This window comes from Oncorhynchus kisutch, linkage group LG18 (genome assembly GCF_002021735.2).
Source record: "Oncorhynchus kisutch isolate 150728-3 linkage group LG18, Okis_V2, whole genome shotgun sequence".
In the NCBI taxonomy this organism is placed as follows: Eukaryota; Metazoa; Chordata; class Actinopteri; order Salmoniformes; family Salmonidae; genus Oncorhynchus; species Oncorhynchus kisutch.
The window spans coordinates 13,657,236-13,680,523 of NC_034191.2; the positions used below are offsets into that span (position 1 = coordinate 13,657,236).

The 23,288-nt window shown below is 41.5% G+C and overlaps 1 protein-coding gene across 1 annotated transcript in view; it reads left to right on the plus strand.

The window, feature by feature from the left end:
- Nucleotides 1-23,288, plus strand: part of dync2h1 (dynein cytoplasmic 2 heavy chain 1) — a 271,861-nt gene that overhangs the window by 71,270 nt on the left and 177,303 nt on the right. Inside the window, 6 exon segments of the mRNA XM_031795429.1 lie at nucleotides 12,122-12,259; nucleotides 14,845-14,958; nucleotides 16,053-16,213; nucleotides 22,094-22,217; nucleotides 22,856-22,977; nucleotides 23,072-23,158. Of these exon segments, the coding sequence (XP_031651289.1) occupies nucleotides 12,122-12,259; nucleotides 14,845-14,958; nucleotides 16,053-16,213; nucleotides 22,094-22,217; nucleotides 22,856-22,977; nucleotides 23,072-23,158 (746 nt within the window).

Sequence of the window (23,288 nt, forward strand, 5' to 3'; positions counted from 1 at the left end):
ATATACACACACACCATATACACACACACACCATATACACACACACACCATATACACATACACACACCATATACACACACACACCATATACACACACACACCATATACACATACACACCATATACACACACACACCATATACACACACACACCATATACACACACACACCATATACACACACCATATACACACACACACCATATACACACACCATATACACACACACACCATATACACACACACACCATATACACATACACACACCATATACACACACACACACCATATACACACACACACCATATACACACACACACCATATACACACACCATATACACACACCATACACACACACACACCATATACACACACACCATATACACACACACACCATATACACACACACACCATATACACACACCATATACACACACACACCATATACACACACACACCATATATATACACACCATATACACACACCATATACACACACACACACCATATACACACACACACCATATACACACACCATACACACACACACACCATATACACACACACACCATATACACACACCATATACACACACCATATACACACACACACACCATATACACACACACACCATATACACACACCATATACACACACCATATACACACACACACACCATATACACACACACACCATATACACACACACACCATATACACACACACACCATATACACATACACACACCATATACACACACACACCATATACACACACACACACCATATACACACACACACACCATATACACATACACACACCATATACACACACACACCATATACATACACCATATACACACACACACCATATACACACACACACCATATACACATACACACACCATATACACATACACACACCATATACATACACACACCATATACATACACACACCATATACACACACACACACCATATATATACACACCATATACACACACACACCATATACACACACACACCATATACACATACACACACCATATACACATACACACACCATATACATACACACACCATATACATACACACACCATATACACACACACACACCATATACACACACCATATACACACACACACACCATATATATACACACCATATACACACACACACCATATACACACACACACACCATATACACACACACACACCATATACACACACACCATATACACACACCATATACACACACACACACCATATACACACACACACCATATACACACACCATATACACACACCATATACACACACACACACCATATACACACACACACACCATATACACACACACACACCATATACACACACACCATATACACACACCATATACACACACACACACCATATACACACACACACACCATATACACACACACCATATACACACACCATATACACACACACACACCATATACACACACACACCATATACACACACCATATACACACACACCATATACACACACACCATATACACACACACCATATACACACACACACCATATACACACACACCATATACACACACACCATATACACACACACACACCATATACACACACACCATATACACACACACCATATACACACACACCATATACACACACACACACCATATACACACACACCATATACACATACACACCATATACACACACCATATACACACACCATATACACACACACACCATATACACACACACCATATACACACACACCATATACACACACACACACCATATACACACACACCATATACACATACACACCATATACACACACCATATACACACACCATATACACACACACCATATACACATACACACCATATACACACACCATATACACACACACACCATATACACACACACCATATACACACACACACACCATATACACACACACCATATACACATACACACCATATACACACACCATATACACACACACCATATACACATACACACCATATACACACACCATATACACATACACACCATATACACACACCATATACACACACCATATACACACACCATATACACACACCATATACACACACCATATACACACACTATATACACACACACACCATATACACACACACACCATATACAACACACCATATACACATACACACCATATTACACACACCATATACACACACCATATACACACACCATATACACACACCATATACACACACCATATACACACACATATACACACACACACTATATACACACACACACTATATACACACACACACCATATACACACCACACACCATATACACACACCATATACACACACCATATACACACACCATATACACACACTATATACACACACACACTATATACACACACACACTATATACACACACACACCATATACACACACACACAATATACACACACCATATACACACACCCATATACAACACACCACTATACACCACACTATATACACCACACCATCACTATTATACACACACACACTATATACACACACACACCATATACACACACAACACCATATACACACACACACCATATACACCACACCATATACACACACCCATATACACACACCATATACACACACCATATACACACACTATTACACACACACACTATATACACACACACACTATATACACACACACACCATATACACACACACACCATATACACACACACACCATATACACACACCATATACACACACCATATACACACACCATATACCACACACTATATACACACACACACTATATACACCACACACACTATATACACACACACACCATATACACACACACCATATACACACACACACATATACACACACCATATACACACACTATATACACACACACACTATATACACACACACTATATACACACACACACCATATACACACACCATATCACACACCATATACACACACTATATACACACACACACTATATACACACACACACCATATACACACACTATATACACACACACACTATATACACACACACAACACCATATACACACACACCATATACACACACTATATACACACACACACCATATACACACACCATATACACACACTATATACACACACACACTATATACACACAACACACCATATAACACACACCATATACACACACCATATACCACACACACCATATACACACACCATATACCCACACCATATACATACACCATATACACACACCATATACACACACCATACACACACACCATATACACACACCATATACACACACCATACACACACCATATACACACACCATATACACACACCATACACACACACCATATACACACACCATATACACACACCATACACACACCATATACACACACCATATACACACACCATACACACACACCATATACCACACACCATATACACACACTATATACACACACACACCATATACACACACACACCATATACACACACCATATACACACACCATATACACACACCATACACACACTATATACACACACACACTATATACACACACACACTATATACACACACACACCATATACACACACACACCATATACACACACCATATACCACACACCATATACACACACCATATACACACACCATATACACACACTATATACACACACACACTATATACACACACACACTATATACACACACACACCATATACACACACACCATATACACACACACTACATATACACACACCATATACACACACCATATACACACACCATATACACACACCATATACACACACTATATACACACACACACTATATACACCACACACACTATATACACACACACACCATATACACACACACACCATATACACACACACACCATATACACACACCATATACACACACCATATACACACACCATATACACACACTATATACACACACACACTATATACACACACACACTATATACACAACACACACCATATACACACACACCATATACACACACACACCATATACACACACCATATACACACACTATATACACACACACACTATATACACACACACTATATACACACACACACCATATACACACACATATACACACACCATATACACACACTATATACACACACACACTATATACACACACACACCATATACACACCTATCTATACACACACACACTATATACACACACACACCATATACACACACACCATATACACACACTATATACCACACACACACCATATACACACACCATATACACCACCATATATACACACACACACTATATACACACACACACCATATACACACACACCATATACACACACCATATACACACACACCATATACACACACCATATACACACACCATATACATACACCATATACACACACATATACACACACCATACACACACACCATATACACACACCATATACACACACCATACACACACCATATACACACACCATATACACACACCATACACACACACCATATACACACACCATATACACACACCATACACACACCATATACACACCATACACATACACCATATACACACACACCATATACATACACCATATATACACACACACCATATACACAATATTCATCAATAATAAAAAAGCAGTTTCTGTCTAAAGAAACCAGACTACCAAGGGAAATCCATGACCTAACAGTACAGGTAGAGAGCAATAAAAACGATACTACAGAGATACAACATAAGTTAGAGGAAAAACAAAACGAACTGGAGGAACTTATTCAAGAACCATCTAATGTAATCTATTACAAAAATAAAGCAGACGGGATGGAATGTGGAAAAGTGTTTTTTGATATACTAAAAGCTCCATTGTTTTAACTACTCCTATAGAAATGGTAGTCTGTCAGGTACTCAGCAGGAAGGTCTGATATCTCTATTATTAAAACAAGACCCAGATGGCAAATATAAAGACCCAGTCTATCTAAAAAAAATTGGAGTCCCCTTACACTTCAATGTTGTGATGCAAAAATACTAGCAAAATGCATAGCACTCAGAATTATAAGGGTTTTTACCAGGTATTGTTCATCCTGATCAGACAGGTTCTTTACATGGACGATACATTGGAGATAATATACGACAACTACTAGAAATAATAGAACCTCATGAAACATGTAAGAAGCCAGGAATGCCATTTATAGCGGATTTTGAAAAGGCATTTGATAAAGTAAAGATTTTATTTATAAATGCCTGTTTTTTTTCAATTTCAGTAATTCTCTTATAAAATGGATAAAAATAATGTATAGCAAACCCAGGTGTAAAAGAGTAAATAACGGCTCTTGAATTGTCAAGAGGAGTTAACTATTAGGGATCAAATCCCGTTAACGGGTTCGATTTGACCACATCCGGTGAAATGGCAGAGCGCCAAATTAAATTATTTTAAAATATTTAACTAGCATACAATCACAAGTATAATACACCAAATTAAAGCCTTACTTCTTGTTAATCCAACCACCGTGTCAGATTTACAGCGAAAGCAAATCTTGCTATTATCTGAGGACAGTACCCCATCAAACACAGACAATCATATTTTATCCCGCCAGGCACGACACAAAACTCAGAAATAACGATATATCATGCCTTACCTTTGACGAGCTTCTTCTGTTGGCACTCTAATATGTCCCATAAACATCACAAATGGTCCTTTTGTTCGATTCATTCCGTCGTTATATATCCAAAATGTCCATTTATTTGGTGCGTCTGATCCAGAAAAACACCGCTTCCAACTCGCGCAACAACAAAATATCTAATAAGTTACCTGTAATCTTTGTCCAAACATTTCAAACAACTTTAGGTATTTTTTAACGTAAATAATCAATCAAATTTAAGACTGGATAAACTGAGTTCAATAGCGGATAAAAACCAAGTGGAGCGAGCTTTCAGGTTGCACGCTCCTAACAAACTACACTAGACTCAACCCTCATTCTGAACGGCCCTACTTCTTCATTTCTCAATGGAAAAACATCAACCAATATTTAAAGACTGTTGACATCCAGTGGACGCGATAGGAACTGCAAGCAAGTGCCTTAGATCCCTATAGAAATCCCATTGAAAAGAGAGTGACCTAAAAAAAAAAAAAAATCTTGGATGTTTGTCCTTGGGGTTTTGCCTGCCAAATAAGTTCTGTTATACTCAGACATCATTCAAACAGTTTTAGAAACTTGAGAGTGTTTTCTATCCAAATCCAAATATACTAATACTATGCATATCCACGCTTCTGGGCCTGAGTAGCAGGCAGTTTACTTTGGGCACGCTTTTCATCCGGACGTAAAAATACCACCTCCATAGCCTAGAGAGGTTAAACAAGGGTGTCCGCTGTCACCATATCTATTCATTATGGCCATGCTAGCTATTAAAATCAGATCCAATAACAACATTAGAGGATTAGAAATCCAAGGCTTAAAAACAGAGGTGTCCATGTGTGCCGATGACTCAAGTTTTATGTTGAGTCCACAAGCTAGATCCCTGCAATGTCTCGTTGAAGATCTAGATAACTTTTCTGTACTCTCTGGACTAAAACCTAATTATGATAAGTGTACAATATTACGTATTGGATCCTTAAAAAATCTAACTTTTACATGACCCTGCAGTTTACCTATAAAATGGGCTGATGGTGAGTAGATACTCTGTATTCATATCACAAGATATAAATAAGCTCTCCACAATGAATTTCAATAGAAAACTTGTAAAAATAGACAAGATCCTGCAACCATGGAGAGGTAAATACCTGTCTATTTATAGAAAAATTGCCCGGATTAACTCCTTATTCATATCTCAGTTTAGTCACTTACTTATGGCGCTACCTACTCCTGATGATTCGTTTTTTTCTAATCATATGAGCAAATAATATTTAGCTTTATCTGGGACGCTAATCCAGACAAAATAAAACGAGCCTATCTATATAATGAATATGAACTGGGTGGGTGGAGATTATTACATATAAAAGCACTAGAGCTCTCTCTAAAAGCTTCATTCATTCATACATTTTATTTGAACCCTAAATGGTTTTCAAGTAGATTACTAAGAAAAGCTCATCCATTGTTTAAAAATGGCCTTTTTGCCTTTGTGCAGATTGCCATGTCTCATTTTCGATTCATTGAAAATGATACTTTTTTCAAACAAGCATTGCAGAGCTGGCTACAATTTCAATTTCATCTCCTTGAAAAGATAGAACCAATATTACATTAAATATTATGGTTGAACTCAAATGTGCTGGTTGATAAAATACCTGTATTTATGGGAAAGATGTTTGAAAAGGGAATTTTGTTCTTAAATGATATTGTAAATTGGAATGGTATGTCCTTCATGGAGTTATCAGAATTGTACAGGAAGGTCTGCTCAATCAAAGAGTACAACCAATTGATTACAGCATTGCCCCAAAACTGGAGGAGGCAGGTGGCATTTGGGGGAGGTAGGGAACTGGTCTGTCTGCCCAATACAAAGGATCAGAACTGGAGGAGGCAGGTGGCAGCTGGGGGAGGTAGGGAACATGGTCTGTCTGCCCAATATAAAGGATCAAAACTGGAGGAGGCAGGTGGCAGCTGGGGGAGGTAGGGAACTGGTCTGTCTGCCCAATATAAAAGATCAAAACTGGAGGAGGTAGGTGGCAGCTGGGGGAGGTAGGGAACTGGTCTGTCTGCCCAATATAAAGGATCGAAACTGGAGGAGGCAGGTGGCAGCTGGGGGAGGTAGGGAACTGGTCTGTCTGCCCAATATAAAGGATCAAAACTGGCAGGAATAGAAATAGCATAAATTGGAAAGTATACCAGTTTCATTTGAGGACCAGGATGAGGACAACTGTGCCATACCGATTGCAAAATAGTTGGGAAGAGATTTTTGATGTACCGATTCCATGGTACAGGGTGTGTATGAGTTGATATATAAAACAACGCAAGATTCAAGACTTCCTACTTTTCAGCTAAAATTATTATATTGAATTCTTGCCACCAACAAAACGTTGAATATTTGGGGCATAAAATCATTGAAGCTCTGCAGTATTTGTTGTGAGGATACAGAATCAATAGACCATTTGTTTTGGTGTTGCCCTCAGGTTGCCTGTTTCTGGTCTCAGGTTCAGGAATGGCTGAAAATGCATAACACTGATCTAAAATTGACCCTAGAAATAGTAATGTTAGGAGATCTGGAGAGACCGGGTCAGTCAATTACTAATATACCAATACTCTTAGTAAATGTATTTATCTTCAACACGCAATCTGTAGATTCTATTAGATTAGATTGAAATTGTACGTTAAACATCATAGCAAAGGTGAAAGATATGTGTTGCGTAGAAACACGGAAGTGGGTGGCCAGCAGAGATAGATGGGATGGGCTGAAGGAAGCTGAGGGTTGGGATGTGGAATTGGAGACAAGTGTGGGAGGGGTCTCGAATGGGGAGGGGTCTGTGGGAGGGGTCTCGAATGGTTGAGGGGTCTGTGGGAGGGGTCTCGAATGGTTGAGGGGCAGCTATTGGGGAACATGGAGGGTTCGGGCTTTACAAGATTGTGATCATGAAAAAGGAAACTATGACACGCACCCTCACACATAAGGATGGCTCTGTTGTGGAAAGACTGACACATGTTTGATAGTGTCTTGATGCTGTATTGTTTGTCCTTGATGTTCTAATACTTTAATGTTACCCCTTCCTTGTGTGTTTTGTAATAAACACTATATACACACACCATATACACACACCATATACACACACTATATACACACACTATATACACACACTATATACACACACCATATACACACACTATATACACACACTATATACACACACCATATACACACACCATATACACACACTATATACACACACCATATACACACACCATATACACACACCATATACACACACTATATACACACACTATATACACACACTATATACACACACTATATACACACAACATTTACAAACACTATACACACACTATATACACACACAACATATACACACACTATACACACACACTAAATACACACACTATAGGGAGGTAGGGAACTGGTCTGTCTGCCCAATACAAAGGATCAAAACTGGAGGAGGCAGGTGGCAGCTGGGGGAGGTAGGGAACATGGTCTGTCTGCCCAATACAAAGGATCAAAACTGGAGGAGGCAGGTGGCAGCTGGGGGAGGTAGGGAACTGGTCTGTCTGCCCAATACAAAGGATCAAAACTGGAGGAGGCAGGTGGCAGCTGGGGGAGGTAGGGAACATGGTCTGTCTGCCCAATATAAAAGATCAAAACTGGAGGAGGCAGGTGGCAGCTGGGGGAGGTAGGGAACTGGTCTGTCTGCCCAATATAAAGGATCGAAACTGGAGGAGGCAGGTGGCAGCTGGGGGAGGTAGGGAACTGGTCTGTCTGCCCAATATAAAGGATCAAAACTGGCAGGAATAGAAATAGCATAAATTGGAAAGTATACCAGTTTCATTTGAGGACCAGGATGAGGACAACTGTGCCATACCGATTGCAAAATAGTTGGGAAGAGATTTTTGCTGTACCGATTCCATGGTACAGGGTGTATGAGTTGATATATAAAACAACGCAAGATTCAAGACTTCCTACTTTTCAGCTAAAATTATTATATTGAATTCTTGCCACCAACAAAACGTTGAATATTTGGGGCATAAAATCATTGAAGCTCTGCAGTATTTGTTGTGAGGATACAGAATCAATAGACCATTTGTTTTGGTGTTGCCCTCAGGTTGCCTGTTTCTGGTCTCAGGTTCAGGAATGGCTGAAAATGCATAACACTGATCTAAAATTGACCCTAGAAATAGTAATGTTAGGAGATCTGGAGAGACCGGGTCAGTCAATTACTAATATACCAATACTCTTAGTAAATGTATTTATCTTCAACACGCAATCTGTAGATTCTATTAGATTAGATTGAAATTGTACGTTAAACATCATAGCAAAGGTGAAAGATATGTGTTGCGTAGAAACACGGAAGTGGGTGGCCAGCAGAGATAGATGGGATGGGCTGAAGGAAGCTGAGGGTTGGGATGTGGAATTGGAGACAAGTGTGGGAGGGGTCTCGAATGGGGAGGGGTCTGTGGGAGGGGTCTCGAATGGTTGAGGGGTCTGTGGGAGGGGTCTCGAATGGTTGAGGGGCAGCTATTGGGGAACATGGAGGGTTCGGGCTTTACAAGATTGTGATCATGAAAAAGGAAACTATGACACGCACCCTCACACATAAGGATGGCTCTGTTGTGGAAAGACTGACACATGTTTGATAGTGTCTTGATGCTGTATTGTTTGTCCTTGATGTTCTAATACTTTAATGTTACCCCTTCCTTGTGTGTTTTGTAATAAACACTATATACACACACCATATACACACACCATATACACACACTATATACACACACTATATACACACACTATATACACACACCATATACACACACTATATACACACACTATATACACACACCATATACACACACCATATACACACACTATATACACACACCATATACACACACCATATACACACACCATATACACACACTATATACACACACTATATACACACACTATATACACACACTATATACACACACTATATACACTATACACACACTATATACACACACAACATATACACACACTATACACACACACTAAATACACACACTATAGGGAGGTAGGGAACTGGTCTGTCTGCCCAATACAAAGGATCAAAACTGGAGGAGGCAGGTGGCAGCTGGGGGAGGTAGGGAACATGGTCTGTCTGCCCAATACAAAGGATCAAAACTGGAGGAGGCAGGTGGCAGCTGGGGGAGGTAGGGAACTGGTCTGTCTGCCCAATACAAAGGATCAAAACTGGAGGAGGCAGGTGGCAGCTGGGGGAGGTAGGGAACATGGTCTGTCTGCCCAATATAAAAGATCAAAACTGGAGGAGGCAGGTGGCAGCTGGGGGAGGTAGGGAACTGGTCTGTCTGCCCAATATAAAGGATCGAAACTGGAGGAGGCAGGTGGCAGCTGGGGGAGGTAGGGAACTGGTCTGTCTGCCCAATATAAAGGATCAAAACTGGCAGGAATAGAAATAGCATAAATTGGAAAGTATACCAGTATACCAGAAAAAATGAAAAGATGCTGGAGGAGTGCCTGATGCCATCTGTCAAGCATGGTGGAGGCAATGTGATGGTCTGGGGTGCTTTGGTGGTGGTAAAGTGGGAGATTTGTTCAGGGTAAAAGGGATCTTGAGAAGGAAGGCTATCACTCCATTTTGCAACGCTATGCCATATCCTGTGGACAGTGATTCATTGGAGCCAATTTCCTCCTACAACAGGACAATGACCCAAAGCACAGCTCGAAACTATGCAAGAACTATTTAGGGAAGAAGCAGTCAGCTGGTATTCTGTCTATAATGGAGTGGCCAGCACAGATCTCACCAGATCACAACCCTATTGAGCTGTTGTGGGAGCAGCTTGACCGTATGGTACGTAAGAAGTGCCCATCAAGACAATCCAACTTGTGGGAGGTGCTTCAGGAAGCATGGGGTGAAATCTCTTCAGATTACCTCAACAAATTGACAACTAGAATGCTGAAGGTCTGCAAGGCTGTAATTGCTGCAAATGGAGGATTCTTTAACGAAATCAATAAAACATTACTTCTTTTTAAGTTATTTATAACGTCTTGACTATATTTCCTATTCATTTTACAACTAATTTCATGTATGTTTTCATGGAAAACAAGGACATTTCTAAGTGAACCCAAACTTTTGAATGGTGGTGTACACACACTAAACACACACCATATACACACACACACTATATACACACCATATACACATACTTAGCATTCACTAACAGTAATGCTCACACACAAACTCCCTGCAGCAAGCAGTGCATATGCAGATGTATGTGTTAACTGTCTTGTTTAGGATGAAACACTCTGCTGAATGAACATATAGTCTATCATGAGAACTAATTGTGACATCTGATGTGGTTGGCTTTCCCCCCCAGGCGGGCGTGTCTAAGCTGAACGAAGCGAAGGCATTGGTGGATGAGCTGAAGAGGCGGGCCGCTGAGCAGAGCACTCTGCTGAGGACCAAACAGCAGGAGGCAGACTCAGCCCTGCAGGAGATCACCACCTCTATGCAGGTGTGTGTGTGTGTGTGTGTGTGTGTGTGTGTGTGTGTGTGTGCGCACGCATTGGAGTGTGCCTGTACATTTGTGTATAGTTGTTTCTCTGAGCATGAGCTGTCTTTGTGCGTAGGTGTGTGTGACGAGTCTCTTTGACAACTCTTTTAGCCTCCGGGGACAGGCCTGGTCTGTCCGATTCGCCAAGCCGTTTCCGTGACAACTGCTGAGCAGATTCTAATAACAGCTTCTTTCTCTGTTTGTCTTTCTCTGTCTCTCTGTCTCACTCTTCTCTGTCTCGGAAAGCTATTCATTTTTCCTCCCATAATTCACCCTGATTATTCATAAGCCCACCGTGCATGGCCCGCCAGCCTCAGATCCCAGAGATGTGTGTGTATTTGTAGTGTGTGTGTATTTGTAGTGTGTGTGTGTTTGTAATGTGTGTGTGTGTTTGTAATGTGTTTGTGTGTTATCTGGCTTGTGATGTGGCAGTGATATACTGGGACAGGGGTCCCCACAGGGACTTCCATCTCCTTCAGGCTAAGGTTTTGCACCAACTTTTCATCCAAACTTTCTCTGTGTCTTTGCCCTTCTCTCTACCTGCTACGCTCTACCGCATAGCTTGAGTGAGTGTGTCCTCATTCTTCATAGCTAATGTTTTCTGTTTCTTCCACTTTCCTCTTCTCCCTGATGGGTTGATGTATTGGGGAAAGCTCTGTTCATTAGTGAAGATATCTCACCATCTTTCTCTTCAGTCACAGAGATGGAGGGAATGAGAGAGAGAGGGAGCGCATTCAGTACCAGTCAAAAGTTTGGACACCTACTCATTCAAGGGTTTTTCTTTATTTTTACTATTTTCTACATTGTAGAATAATTTTTATTTATTTATTTATTTATTTTACCTTTATTTAACTAGGCAAGTCAGTTAAGAACAAAATTCTTATTTTCAATGATGGCCTAGGAACAGTGGGTTAACTGCCTGTTCAGGGGCAGAACGACAGATTTGTACCTTGTCAGCTCGGGGATTCGAACTTGCAACCTTTCGGTTCGACCAGTAGTGAAGACATCAAATCTATGAAATAACACATATGGAATCATGCTGTAACCAAAAAAGTGTTAAACAAATCAAAATATATTTTATATTTGAGATTCTTTAAAGTAGCCATCATTTTCCTTTATGACATATTTGCACACTCTTGCTGGTTAAGTGTGCCTTGAATTATAAATAAATCACTGACAGTGTCACCAGCAAAGCACCACCACCTCCATGCTTCACGGTGGGAACCACACATGTGGAGATCATCCGTTCACCTACTCTGTCTCTCACTGAGACACGGCGTTTGGAACCAAAAATCTCAGAGCATTGTCCATTGCTCGTGTTTCTTGGGCCAAGCAAGTCTCTTCTTTTTATTGGTGTCCTTTAGTAGTGGTTTCTTTGCAGCAATTCGACCATAAAGGCCTGATTCACGCAGTCTCCTCTGAACAGTTGATGTTGATGTGTCTGTTACTTGAACTCTGTGAAGCTTTTATTTGGCTGCAATTTCTATGTCTGGTAACTCTAATGAACTTATCCTCTGCAGCAGAGGGAACTCTGGGTCTTCCTTTCCTGTGAGGGTCCTCATGAGAGCCAGTTTCATAATAGCGCGACTGCACTTGAAGAAACCCTGCCTTGTCACAACTGATTGGCTCAAATGCATTAAGAAGGAATTCAATTCCACAAATGAACTTTTAACAAGGCACGCGTGTTAATTGAAATGCATTCCATGTGACTACCTCATGAAGCTGGTTGAGAGAATGCCAAGAGTTTGCAAAGCTGTCATCAAGGCAAAGGGTGGCTATTTTGAAGAATCTCAAATTTAAATATATTTTGATTGGTTTACACTTTTTTGGTTACTGCATGATTCCATATGTGTTATTTCATAGTTTTGATGTCATCACTATAGTTCTACAATGTATAAAATAGTAAAAATAAAGATAAACCCTTGAATGAGTTGGTGTATCCAAACTTTTGACTGGTACTGTAATTGACCTTTCAGTGAATGAGGGGTGTGAGTTTGGGGTGTGTAATTTGGAGGCAGATGCGTCCTTGTGGGCAGAAACAACTCTCCCATGTATCTGCAGACAGGAGGCAGGGAGGAGGGATGGGGTAAATTAGGAGGTGGAGGGGAGGAGGGATGGGGTAAATTAGGAGGTGGAGGGGAGGAGGGATGGGGTAAATTAGGAGGTGGAGGGGAGGAGGGATGGGGTAAATTAGGAGGTGGAGGGGAGGAGGGATGGGGTAAATTAGGAGGTTGAGGGGAGGAGGGATGGGGTAAATTAGGAGGTGGAGGGGAGGAGGGATGGGGTAAATTAGGAGGTTGAGGGGAGGAGGGATGGGGTAAATTAGGAGGTGGAGGGATGGGGGTAAATTAGGAGGTTGAGGGGAGGAGGGATGGGAAGAGACGGGGAGGATGAGGTGAGAGAATGAGGTGGTAGAAATGTGATATTGTTTTTGATTCCGATGACTTTTCATTACCAATCAGTCTCCCTCCCTCTATCTCATCTTTCACCTGAGCCAGAATGGACTACATCACTTCCTCACCTCCCCTCTTTGTTCTGGGTTTCAGAATGCCAGTGACCAGAAGACTGAGATGGAGAAAATCAAAGGGAAGATTGCTCAGGAGGTGTCTAAGTGTGAAGAGAGGAAGGGGATTATAGACGACGAGCTGAGAGAAGTACAGGTGAAAACAACCAGAATATCCTTACAATACATGTCCCCACATTCACATCTCTGTATTATCTGTTGTTTATTTTGTCTTACCTCTGTGTTGTTGTACCTCTGTGTTGTCTTACCTCTCTGTTGTTGTACCTCTGTTGTCTTACCTCTCTGTTGTTGTACCTCTGTGTTGTCTTACCTCTCTGTTGTTGTACCTCTGTGTTGTCTTACCTCTCTGTTGTTGTACCTCTGTTGTTGTACCTCTGTGTTGTTGTACCTCTGTTGTTGTACCTCTGTGTTGTCTTACCTCTCTGTTGTTGTACCTCTGTTGTTTTACCTCTGTTGTTTTACCTCTGTTGTTTTACCCCTCTGTTGTTGTACCTCTGTTGTTGTACCTCTGTTGTTGTACCTCTGTTGTTGTACCTCTGTTGTTGTACCTCTGTTGTTTTACCTCTGTTGTTTTACCCCTCTGTTGTTGTACCTCTGTTGTTGTACCTCTGTTGTTGTACCCCTGTTGTTGTACCTCTGTTGTTGTACCTCTGTTGTTTTACCTCTGTTGTTGTACCCCTGTTGTTGTACCTCTGTTGTTTTACCTCTGTTGTTGTACCTCTGTTGTTTTACACCTGTTGTTGTACCTCTGTTGTTGTACCTCTGTTGTTGTACCTCTGTTGTTGTACCTCTGTTGTACCTCTGTTGTACCTCTGTGTTGTTGTACCTCTGTTGTTGTACCTCTGTTGTACCTCTGTTGTTGTACCTCTGTTGTACCCCTGTTGTTGTACCTCTGTTGTTGTACCTCTGTTGTTTTACCTCTGTTGTTGTACCTCTGTTGTTTTACCTCTGTTGTTGTACCTCTGTTGTTGTACCTCTGTTGTTTTACCCCTCTGTTGTTGTACCTCTGTTGTTGTACCTCTGTTGTTTTACCCCTCTGTTGTTTTACCTGTCGTTTTAGAGGATACTGGATCGACCAACACAATCAAACACAGGTTTTGTCCATAGTCCAACAGCATAGCTGGCCTACATTTAACCTGGATAAGGCAGAGTGTGCTGTAGGGAACATCAAATCACAGACACATTCACACACCTGATCTTTGTTTAATCTGTGTGTGTGTTTGTCTGTAGCCCCTGGTGGATGAGGCTAAGCGAGCTGTGGGGAACATCAAGCCAGAGTCTCTATCAGAGATCCGCTCCCTGAGGATGCCTCCTGACGTTATCAGAGACATCCTGGAGGGGGTGCTGCGACTCATGGGCATCTTCGACACCTCCTGGGTCAGCATGAAGAGGTGAGAGATGAGGAGGGAAGAAAGGAGGTAGGGAGGAATGGGGAGAGAAGGAGGAAAGGAGAGGGAGAGAAATTTAGTGAAAGAGAGATTTAGGGAGATAGAACTAGAAGAGTGATACAGAGAGAGAGAAAGAGAGTGTATGTGTGAAAAGTGCAAATCAATCCCAGAACAACAGCAAAGGACTTTGTGAAGATGCTGGAGGAAACCGGTACAAAAGTATCTATATCCACAGTAAATCGTTTCCCTTAATGACATCACCTGAAAGGCCGCTCAGCAAGGAAGAAGCCGCTCCAAAACTGCCATAAAAAAACAGACTTTTTGGAGAAATGTCCTCTGGTCTGATGAAACAAAGAACTGTTTGGCCATAATGACCATTGTTATGTTTGAAGGAAAAAGGGGGAGGCTTACAAGCCGAAGAACACCATCCCAACCGTGAAGCACGGGGGTGGCAGCATCATGTTGTGGGGGTGCTTTGCTGCATTAGACTGGTGCACTTCACAAAATAGATGACATCATGAGGAAGAAACATTATGTGGATCTATTGAAGCAACATCAAGACATCAGCCAGAAAGTTAAAGCTTGGTTGCAAATGGGTCTTTCAAATGGACAATGACTCCAAGTATACTTCCAAAGTTGTGGCAAAATGGCTTAAGGACAACAAAGTCAAAGTATTAGAGTGGCCATCACAAAGCTCTGACCTCAATCCTATAATCCTATAGAACATTTTTGGGCAGGACTGAAAAAGCGTGTGCAAGAGTTAGTTACACCAATTATTTTCAATAATTTCTAAAGAAACACAACAGCCTACATACAGTACCAGTCAAAAGTTTGGACACACCTACTCATTCAAGGGTTTTTCTTTATTTTCACTATTTTCTACATTGTAGAATAATAGTGAAGACATCAAAACTATGAATTGAAAAAATATATATATATTTAATATATACTTTATTTAACCAGGTAGGCCAGTTGAGAACATGTTCTCATTTAGAACTGTGACCTGGCCAAGATAAAGCAAAGCAGTGCAACACAAACAACACAGTTACACATGGGATAAACAAAAGTACAATCAATTATAATAGAAAAATCTGTATACAGTGTGTGCAAATGTATTAAGATTAGGGAGGTAAGGCAATAAATAGGCCCATAGTGGCAGGGTAGCCTAGTGGTTAGAGCGTTGGACTAGTAACCGGAAGGTTGCAAGTTCAAACCCCGAGCTGACAAGGTACAAATCTGTCGTTCTGCCCCTGAACAGGCAGTTAACCCACTGTTCCTAGGCAGTCATTGAAAATAAGAATTTGTTCTTAACTGACTTGCCTAGTTAAATAAAGGAAAAAAAAAAAAAAAATGACAGTTTAGCAATTTAACACTGGAGTGATAGATGTGCAGAAGATAAATGTGCCAGTAGAGATACTGGGGCACAAAGGAGCAAAAATAACAATATGGGGATGAGGTAGTTGGTTGGGCTATTTACAGATGGGCTATGTACAGGTGCAATGATCTGTAAGCTGCTCTGACTGCTGATGCTTAAAGTTAGTGAGGGAGATATGAGTCTCCAGCTTCAGTGATTTTTTTCACTTCGTTCCAGTCATTGGCAGCAGAGAACTGGAAGGAAAGGTGGAGTTGGCTTTGGCGATGACCAGTGAAATATACCTGCTGGAGCGCATGCTACGGGAGGGTGCTGCTATGGTGACCAGTGAGCTGAGATAAGGTGGTGCTTTACTTAGTAAAGACTTATAGATGACCTGGAGCCAGTGGGTTAGGCGACGAGTATGAAGCGAGGGCCAGCCAATGAAAGCATACAGGTCGCAGTGGTGGGTAGTATATGGGGCTTTGGTGACCAAACGGATGGCACTGTGATAGACTGCATCCAACTTGTTGAGTAGAGAGTTGGAGGCTATTTTGTAAATGACATCGCCAAAGTCGAGGATCGGTAGGATGGCCAGTTTTACGAGGGTATGTTTGGCAGCATGAGTAAAGGATACTTTGTTGCAAAATAGGAAGCCAATTGTAGATTTAATTTTGGATTGTAGATGTTTAATGTGAGTCTGGAAGGAGAGTTTACAGTCTAATAATAACACACATGGAATGTAGCCACCCTTTGCCTTGATGACAGCTTTGCACGCTCTTGGCATTCTCTCAAACAACTTCACCTGGAATGCTTTCCCAACAATCTTGAAGGAGTTCCCACATATGCTGAGCACTTGTTGGCTGCTTTTCCTTCACTCTGCGGTCCAACTCATTCCAAACCATCTCAATTGGGTTGAGCAAGGGTTGAGGTCGGGTGATTGTGGAGGCCAGGTCATCTGATGCAGCACTCCATCACTCTCCTTCTTGGTCAAATAGCCCTTACACTGCCTGGAGGTGTGTTGTCCTGTTGAAAAAACAAATGATCTTACCACTAAGTGCAAATCAGATGGGATGGCGTATCGCTGCAGAATGCTGTGGTAGCCATGCTGGTTAAGTGTGCCTTGAATTCTAAATGAATCACAGACAGTGTCACTAGCAAAGCACCATCACACCATCACCTCCATGCTTCACGGTGGGAAACACAAATGCGGAGATCATCCATTCACCTTTTTTATATTTTTTATTTAACCTTTATTTAACTAGTCAAGTCAGTTAAGATCAAATTCTTATTTACAATGACGGCCTACCAAAAAAAGCAAAAGGCCTCCTGTAGGGACGGGGGCTGGGATAATACATTTTTTTTTTTTTTTAGATATATGCAACTCATTTCATGTATGTTTTCATGGAAAACAAGGACATTTCTAAGTGAACCCATACTTTTAACGGTAGTAAGAAGTTTGGGTTCACTTAGAAATGTCCTTGCAAAATGAATAGGAAATATAGTCAAGACGTTGACAAAGTTATAAATAATAATTGTGTCCTTCAAACTTTTCTTTCTTCAAAGAATCTGTATCAATTACAGCCTCACAGACTTTTGGCATTCTAGTTGTCAATTTGTTAGGGTTGAGATCCGGTGACTGTGCTGGCCACTCCATTATAGACAGAATACCAGCTGACTGCTTCTTCCCTAAATAGTTATTGCATAGTTTGGAGCTGTGCTTTGGGTCATTGTCCTGTTGTAGGAGGAAATTGGCTCCAATTAATCACTGTCCACAGGATATGGCATAGCGTTGCAAAATGGAGTGATAGCCTTCCTTCTCCCCGAACAAATCTCCCACTTTACCACCACCAAAGCACCCCCAGACCATCACATTGCCTCCACCATGCTTGACAGATGGCATCAGGCACTCCTACAGCATCTTTTCATTTTTTCTGCATCTCACAAATGTTCTTCTTTGTGAACCGAACACTTCAAACTTAGATTCGTCTGTCTACAGGAAACCAAGGCTAGATTTAACCTACTCTGCGTCTCACAAAGACACGCTGGTCAGAATCAAAAATCTGAAATTTTGACTCATCAGACCAAAGGACAAATTTCCACTGGTCTAATGTCCATTGCTCGTGTTTCTTGGCCCAAGCAAGTCTCTTCTTCTTGTTGGTGTCCTTTAGTAGTGGTTTCTTTGCAGCAATTCAACCATGAAGATCTGATTCACAGTCTCCTCTGATGTTGAGATGTGTCTGTTACTTGAACTCTGTGACGCATTTATTTGGCTGAAATTTCTGAGGCTGGTAACTAATGAACTTATCATCTGCAGCAGAGGTAACTCTGGGTCTTCCTTTCCTGTGGCGGTCCTCATGAGAGCCAGTTTCATCATAGCGCTTGATGGTTTTTGTGACTGCACTTGAAGAAACTTTCAAAGTTCTTGAAATCTTCCATATAGACTGACCTTCATGTCTTAAAGTAATGATGGACTGTTGTTTGTCTTTTCTTATTTGAGCTGTTCTTGCCATAATATGGACTTCGTCTTTTACCAAATAGGGCTGTCTTCTGATTGGCTCAAACAATTGATTGGCTCAAACGCTTTAAGAAGTAAAGAAATTCCACAAATGAACTTTGAACAAGGCACACCTGTTAATTGAAATGCATTCCAGGTGACTACTTCATGAAGCTGGTTGAGAGAATGCCAAGAGTATGCAAAGCTGTCATCAAGGCAAAGGGTGGCTACTTTGAAGAATCTCAAATATAAAATGTATTTTGATTTGTTTAACACTTGTTTGTTTACTAAATGATTCCATGTGTTATTTCATAGTTATGATGTCTTCACTATTATTCTACAATGTAGAAAATAGTAAAAATAAAGAAAAACCCTTGATTGAGTAGGTGTGTCCAAACTTTTGACTGGTACTATATTTCTGTCCGCATAAATGAGCACGGGACAGGACGGGATTGATTGTTGTCTGGAAGGGACAGGAACGTTCCGGGTTTATAGATCTGTTGCGGGAACAGGACAGTACAGGTGCAAAATTGGCAAGACGGGACAGGAATTATTTTTCACTTCTGTGTCAACCTTTTAGTAGGACCAGACAGCAGTCAGTGTGTGTCCATAGTGTATTCTGTCTGTGTGTGTGTCCATAGTGTATTCTGTCTGTGTGTGTGTCCATAGTGTATTCTGTCTGTGTGTGTGTCCATCCATAGTGTATTCTGTCTGTGTCTGTGTGTGTCCATCCATAGTGTATTCTGTCTGTGTGTGTCAAATCAAATCAAATGTATTTATATAGCCCTTCGTACATCAGCTGATATCTCAAAGTGCTGTACAGAAACCCAGCCTAAAACCCCAAACAGCAAGCAATGCAGGTGTAGAAGCACGGTGGCTAGGAAAAACTCCCTAGAAAGGCCAAAACCTAGGAAGAAACCTAGAGAGGAACCAGGCTATGTGGGGTGGCCAGTCCTCTTCTGGCTGTGCCGGGTGGAGATTATAACAGAACATGGCCAAGATGTTCAAATGTTCATAAATGACCAGCATGGTCGAATAATAATAAGGCAGAACAGTTGAAACTGGAGCAGCAGCACGGCCAGGTGGACTGGGGACAGCAAGGAGTCATCATGCCAGGTAGTCCTGAGGCATGGTCCTAGGGCTCAGGTCCTCCGAGAGAGAGAAAGAAAGAGAGAATTAGAGAACGCACACTTATATTCACACAGGACACTGAATAGGACAGGAGAAGTACTCCAGATATAACAAACTGACCCTAGCCCCCCGACACATAAACTACTGCAGCATAAATACTGGAGGCTGAGACAGGAGGGGTCAGGAGGGGTCAGGAGGTGTCCATCCATAGTGTATTCTGTGTGTGTCCATAGTGTATTCTGTGTGTGTGTGTGTGTCCATCCGTAGTGTATTCTCTGTGTGTGTGTCTGTGTCCATCCATAGTGTATTCTGTCAGTGTGTGTGTGTCCATCTGTAGTGTATTCTGTCAGTGTGTGTGTGTCCATCCGTAGTGTATTCTGTCAGTGTGTGTGTGTGTCCATCCATAGTGTATTCTGTCAGTGTGTGTGTGTGTGTGTGTCCATCCATAGTGTATTCTGTCAGTGTGTGTGTGTGTGTGTGTCCATCCGTAGTGTATTCTGTCAGTGTGTGTGTGTGTCCATCCGTAGTCTATTCTGTTAAATGGCTTGTTGTAGTCATTAGTAACACTCATTAGTCTGCAAGCCATTCTAGAGGAAGTGTCTGAGAAAACCTAATCTGCAGTTGATGATTGTGTTAATTGAGTGAGTGCAGCCGCTCTGAGCAGTGTTAGGTGTGTGTGATACAGAGTGTGTTAGGATGTATATGACTAATAAACCGGGTGATTTGTCACTGTTAGCTCTTAATTAGAGTTAGAAGTTTTACTTCAATAACTTCAGGCTTGAATTAACATTAGCTGCCCCATTATCAGATTTGTGAGTCTCTCTCTCTCTCTGTCTCTGTCTCTCTCTGTCTGTCTCTCGCTCTCGCTCTCGCTCTCGCTCTCGCTCTCGCTCTCTCTCTCTAGTTTCCTGGCTAAGAGGGGGGTAAGAGAGGACATAGCCACATTTGAGGCGAGGAACATCAGTCACGAGATCCGTCAGAGTGTGGAGGAGCTACTGACCAGAAACAAGGCCTCCTTCGACCCCAAGGTGAACTAGTTAGCCAAGTCAGTTAGTCTAGCTAGTTTGCCAAGTCAGTTAGTCTAGCTAGTTTGCCAAGTCAGTTAGTCTAGCTAGTTTGCCAAGTCAGTTAGTCTAGCTAGTTTGCCAAGTCAGTTAGTCTAGCTAGTTTGCCAAGTCAGTTAGTCTAGCTAGTTTGCCAAGTCAGTTAGTCTAGCTAGTTTGCCAAGTCAGTTAGTCTAGCTAGTTAGCCAAGCCAGTTAGCCTAGCTAGTTAGCCAAGTCAGTTAGTCTAGCTAGTTAGCCAAGCCAGTTAGTCTAGCTAGTTTGCCAAGTCAGTTAGTCTAGCGCTACAACTCAAGGTGGAAGTTGTACCTGATCACAGATCTAGGATCAGATTATCCTACTCTTAACCATTATAGGGTGGGGACTTGTTTTGACCCTGTTTCAGTGGTTAGGGCCAACTTCTACAACTAACACTGATGTATATGATGTGATGGACAACTACTGCAACTACCATTAACCTAGCGCTACAGCTACAGGCAGCTACCTATGTACCTTTATAGAAGCGGTTAGCTAATAGCGGTCGAGCTGAAGAGATCATTTGAGCCTCCTAAAATAAGCCTCCTTCCTCTTACTCCAGTGTTGTGTTGTTCTTGTTGTTGTCAGAATGCTAAGCGTGCAAGTGCTGCGGCTGCTCCACTGGCAGCCTGGCTGAAGGCCAACGTACAGTACTCACACGTCCTGGAGAGGATACAGCCTCTGGAGAGAGAACAGGCTGGGCTACTGGAGTGAGTATATACACGTACGCATTCACACACGCCTGATCCTCAAGCATCATTTCATGTGTGTTGCTTGTGTGTGTGTGTGTGTGTGTGTGTGTAGGAACTTGAGAAAGACAGAGAGTCGGAAGACTAAACTGGAGGAGCAGCTCAACTCTGTGGGGCAGAAAGTCAACGAGCTGAAAGAAAAGTATATTTTTTGCATCCCTCGTCCCTTGACAGCCTCAATCTCTTCTACTGTCTCACTGATTAACTCTGCTCTGTTGTAGAGACAACTTACAGGAATACTCGTCTGGCCTTTATTCCTCTCTCTCTCTCTC